Below are 5,844 nucleotides of genomic sequence, written 5' to 3' on the forward strand. Positions count from 1 at the left end.
CATAATACTGGAAATATATATTATTAATAAAATGTGACAGACATTTCCTACAAATCAAATACATACATACGTTATATTTGCATTTGTTATAATACCGATTGAATTACACAGTTTACGTAGTCACCTAGTTGTAGGCTACGTCGGCGAGACGCATCTCTCGTGCCTACCCCTAGCTGAGAGAGATGCGCTGGAGTGTTCTTGTTCGGCTGAAAGACACACCGCAGAGCAGAGACGCGTTGTCTGCTGCTTTATTTACCCTACTCAGCGGTCCAGGATGAGACAGGATCTGCCATCTTATCTAAATCTGATTGAGTCAATCACAGCCATTGTTTAGCCTGTTTGGTCCATGGAACAATCATTAACACCCCATTTGATTTCCATTAAGATAAAAAAAAATGGGCCAGGTATGTGGGCTATATGCATCGCCCGTCTCTTGTTAAATAATTACCATATTTAGACTTGAAAACCATTTTGCAGAATATTTGGACAAACGTTACCATACAATGAAACTGTCCTGAGCTAAAGCACTGATAAGACATGCGCACAACCTTTCTCACATTTGTCACATTTTATTACGAAACTATTGCTTTATAGCACCGTTAATTTACCTACACATATAAAAAATATTGCTCATTTCGAAAGACAATTGAACAAAACATATATAATTACTGGCTGTCGTAGAAGTTTACGTTTTGTTTGTTTGGATTGTATTTAAAATAACAAATGAAATGGAATATTTTTTGTTCGAACGGGATGTGAAAAAAGCAGGCCTGGATTAGGCTAGACGCTTACATGGCAGTCAAAATAGCTGGAAAATACAAACTAATAATTTACAAAACAATAATACATTTTAAGCCAAAATGAATAGGCATAGCCTATTCCTGAGGTCGGTGATTTGGTCAGGTAGGCCTACAGTGTTTCACTGTAGCCTAAGTATGTCCGTTGCATTACTTCTTTGATCTTCGTGCTGTTGGCATGGTATTTATGTCGTGCCGTTCTCACCATGCTCTGATACCCGGGAGAGAACTTTGAAAGGGTCCTTGTTGGCTGACGGGTCCCTCTGAATTGCTCATTGTCAGGCTCAGGTCAGTAATAGGGCTCTGTATTTGCGTAGTATTTACCAAACCCGGCACACCAGCGTAGTTACAGCTGTATGGATTGTTGCCGTAACTACTGTAGTAAGTGTTGTATGTATACGAGCCCATTGTTACATTGTATGGTGTCGCATGAGTAGCGCCAAGACAAGGCTTTCCATCTCGCACTAATACTGGCACCGCAACTCTTCTGGGAGGTAGCGGGTGGCCAGCCAACTCCAGTGTTTTGTCTTGCCTTTGTCTCTTGCACTTGTACCGTCTGTTCTGGAACCAGATTTTAACCTGTGTAGAGGTCAGCTTCAACATGGTAGCCAGGTGGTCTCTTTCTGGCGCAGAGAGGTAGCGCTGCTGGTTGAAGCGCCGCTCTAGCTCCAACACCTGCGTCTGGGAGAACAGGACGCGTGGTTTCCGACGCAGCCTCTGCTTCGGCCTGCCGTCCTCCCTTCTGGCTTTGCCATCCAAAAGATCGTTACCGCATGCGCCTGTGAAAATGAAAGGCCAAATATGGATGTATTTTAGACTTATTAAGAACGTTTGATGTGTCGATATTGTTGACGTGAAACTAACCAAACAACAAAACAAACAAGAGACACACATTACTCCGAAGGATGTTCTTAATGTCCGAGTTAAGTCACAAACTTGTATGGCACATTTCCTGGTTTGATATGACGTGGGTGTTGCCATGACATTTGTAAATAATTAATAGAGATTTTGTAAGGGGATTATTGTAGATGGGCTATTTGAATAACGTCACACTGACTGTCTCCTAAAACAAACACGCTTATACGACCCTACTTGAGGAAGCTTTCAGACTATAATAATATGTCTGTTATAGATTGTCCGTTGAAATAACTGAATTGTAATCAATGGGATGGGACAGGACTGGGATGATTTACAAATCAGATAAAGATATGTTCTCCACAGACATAAATATTGGAATAATGTCACACTAGCTTTCTGCGTCCAGACCACTACCTGTTTGGAAGTTTTGAAATCTCACCTGAGTCTTCCATTAGATCAGCCTCATCCTCCGTCGGGGAATTACAGCCTCGGAGCATGTCATCATCTGAGTTCATTCCACATTTCGGCTGTTCACTTGCAGTGAAGTTTGGGTTATCCGGGCAGTACAGTAAGTCCAGGCTTCTGCTGAGCGCATTGTGCATGCACTGTAGGGACTGCATCGGCGGGACATCCAACTCGAGAGAGGTCGCTTGCTGATGGAAAACATAGCTCTGCTGTTGCTCCAGCTTTAATATATCCTTCACCGAGAACGGCGTTGAAGTCACTGGGCTGGGAAGCATCACTTGTTGATCCAAACAACTGTCAGGAAGGTCCCCAGTCAGCTTTACGCAAAATTGAACTCACGATCAGACTATTTCAGCTCGGATAAGCGAGATACCGTCTTGATTTGGTTTTCTTCATGCAGTGCAAAATGTTTCAATAGTGTGCCAGCATCTCAGTGCGTAATCATGCTGCCTGGCGCCTATCTGTGCTTCCTCAAACTGTCACCACCCCTAGTCAAACGCATGGCGTGAAGCAAGCTCTTATCATGCCTGAAACCACTCCCTTTTCTGTGCTTCAAAGACTCGGCAACAATAATATTAGCAGTCAGTGGTCATCATTTAGACTACGACGTTTTGTCAACCTGTTGGAGCATTGGTAATATCAATGAACTTGAAATAAGGTACTTTCGACAGTGTCGCCCGAAAAACAATTATTGTTACTTTCTTAAGGTATACTTAACATCTTATTACTGAAACGAACACCTCTTGATGCATGTAAGCGCAATTTAAACTCGAAACATATATATTCTGTAGGTGTGCGAGCCTTCGAATTGTCTCTGAATGCATGTAGAAATAATCCCCTAAAATAAGGCATTCATAGTGTGTGCACAGGGTAATTTTACGATGACCAAGGCTCACATGGAAATATGGGTCTTTTTTATCGCGTATTTAAATATAATTTCGATGCATATTTCTAGTCAGCCTAATAGCATCATCCCCATGAAGTGTATTAAATTAAGTTTGCGCAGGTTTGTATGAAAATCAGATTTTTTAATTGACTAACTGAAGAGGAAATGCCCCTCTTTGAGAATGGAAAAATTAAACAGGAATGACAAAGTAATACGAAGGATTTTGCAAGCCTTCGTTCTTGCTCGTTTGTATCTGTAACAACCTACTCTGAAATCTGAAGTTCTTTAAAAAAAATAAAAAGATTATAACTGTAAAACAAACATAAAACAAACAAATATCTGTTTTCCTCAATAGCCTATTCGTCGAATGATTCTCGTGCTGCATCTGTTTTAGACCAGGCCTATTCCCTAGCATAATTAGGCTACTTCAAAATCAAATCATAGAAAAAAAACAGTGTTGAGGTCAATTTTGGAAAACTAATTTAAGCCTCTCAGAACTGAAGATGATAAGCAAAACCTCATGATAAAGATGTAGATATGTTTTATGTATTATATATGTATGAATATATATTATATACTTTTAGGCTTTGCTTTTGAGAACCTTGGATCAGTTGTGCCATACGCTGACCTTCTCATTTCTATTGATAATGCACATTCTTGTGCCACGCACCCTAAACATCCATGTAGCCCTGTTCTGTCTGGAGGACGTCGAATTAGTGTCCACCTCCACACGCATGAGTGAGCAAGCAGGACAAGGTGGATGCTGGCCGAGGTTTACACAAGCTCGGACTTCCAACGGCCTATTAGTGTACACAGGCCACAACAAACAGTAACACTACACCTGATGTTGTGAAGGAGAAGAGGCCGCGGCGCCAGACTGCAATGCTTGGCTGAGGCTGAGAAGATCAGGAGAACGGGGGCGAGAGGGAGAAGGTCTTTATCCCTCTGTAATGACCCCGCAGACTGCTGCCGACTGACCTCTCCAATAGTTTGACAGGTAGACTAAAGTGTTCATCAATGGCCTCAAGCTTGTTCGTGCTACTCCACATAGACCAGCAGGTTCACCGCTGGATCTCCATTCAGTCAAGTTATATGTCAGTGAAATGCGCATCCAAATTCGAATGATTTCGGTTTATTTATGAAGCCGTATTTGTGAGGTAATCTATTTAGTCAGATACGAAGACACTTCTATTTGCATATCTTAACAAAGTCAAGTAGTTACCTTGCTTTTGCATTTGTTTTTAACAATCATTGTTATCATTAGTTATATTTCAGCCATGCAATTCAATCTGTTTTCCTTGTGTGGAATAATTAGGAGGGTATTTCAGTTAATCAAAGGTAGGCCCTTCACATTCAAGACTTTGGGGGAAAAATCTGCCCACGCATATTAGACTCTGTTTGGCTTTGACATAATCTTTCCGGGTTGGCCTATGTAGACTACGTGTAGCATATAGGCCCTATGTATTTTCGCAGTAGCAAACTATGAAAACCGATATCCACCTGAAGTTACAAATTAATTTACATAATTAACTGTGTGTGTGTGTGTGTGTGTGTGTGTGTGTGTGTGTGTGTGTGTGTGTGTGAGAAATAGTTTGCTGTGCTGAAATAGTTGTGGGGTAATAATACACGGGTAACGGTTTAACAAACTGTGAAACAAATGAACTGTCCTGCGGTCTGAGACAATTCACTCTCCATTTAAGGGAGCAAGAAAAGTGCGTTTAGATTTATTGTCTAACCACTTGTTTGGTAAGCCTAGCGCAAAATATTTGGGTACGCACCCAACATTGTCTGACCAATAAACATCCTTTCTTAAACGGTTCGGAAAGTGAAATGTTTACTTAATTTTGTTTCACATGATTCAATATAATTTCCTTTCATAAACAAAGTGCGCTTAAACATTTTGCAACCTATTATTTCATAAATGTGTCCAGGCCTGTTCTATGTCAGTTACTTTTGTATCAGGCATGACTATAATTGATTCACTTTTAATTACAAAACTGATGTTAGAAACTACCGACAGTTCTTCATTGGCCGTATTTCTATTCGTTTATTTAGGCCTTCTCATAACTGTCATGTCAAACATTTTCGCTTCAGCACATACCAATTAGAATAGGTGAAATAGTTGTAGGCATCCGTTTAAGTTTATCATTGTTGTTCATTGTTTGTTTGTTATTTTTAAATATAAAAATGCCAACAAAAAGAAAGACATTTTCGGCCTAGTCTAAATGATCGGATCGTACCCCCTAAACCAGGGCATCAATACAATAAAAACAAGGGAATAAAAACGTTATTGGAGTAGTTGCACGCTAAGCTATTGAGATGACTTAAGATATTGCTGATTATTTGGTCATAGCTTGAGCGGGTCTAGAAATATTGTGTTGTTTTGAGTCTTACATTTGCAGTATTGCCCTCTTACATCTAGCATTCATATGATTAGACTCGACGGTGTTTGATGCGTGATTCTGCTATTCTCTAAAACAACCTTTCGAGGAGACTGCCAAGTGATTTGTGAGTTGAATTTTGTAGTATCTAGTGTAGGCCTATACAGTTTGTAAATTTGTATTCAAAACAAACAACACAGTGAAATAGTGCAATACAGTAGCCTATATTTTAAAAGTTCTTATATGATTTATCGTTTATTGTTAACTATTCTCCGATGAGTCGGTGTAATTTACAAGCTCCAGTCCTTTTGCACTGTAGCCCTACACTTAACGGCAGCTTCAAGTATTAGATAGGCTATATTTAAAATTTTTAGAAAATTGTTGAAAATTACGTTGAATAAAACATCTATAATTTACCCACTCTAACCGTCAACAGTGATACATTATGTACTGAATA

At 39.9% G+C, this 5,844-nt stretch overlaps 1 protein-coding gene across 1 annotated transcript; it reads right to left on the minus strand.

Annotated features, from left to right (window-relative positions):
• Positions 1 to 998: 998 nt before the first annotated feature.
• nkx2.7 (NK2 transcription factor related 7) lies at positions 999 to 2,395 on the minus strand (the record flags this gene model as incomplete). Its single annotated transcript, XM_080852835.1, has 2 exons — positions 999 to 1,576; positions 2,095 to 2,395. The coding sequence occupies 2 exons, from the start codon at positions 2,393 to 2,395 to the stop codon at positions 999 to 1,001; spliced, it is 879 nt and encodes a 292-aa protein (XP_080708961.1).
• Positions 2,396 to 5,844: the final 3,449 nt, after the last annotated feature.

This window comes from Sprattus sprattus (genome assembly GCF_963457725.1).
Source record: "Sprattus sprattus genome assembly, chromosome: 15".
Lineage (NCBI taxonomy): Eukaryota > Metazoa > Chordata > Actinopteri > Clupeiformes > Clupeidae > Sprattus > Sprattus sprattus.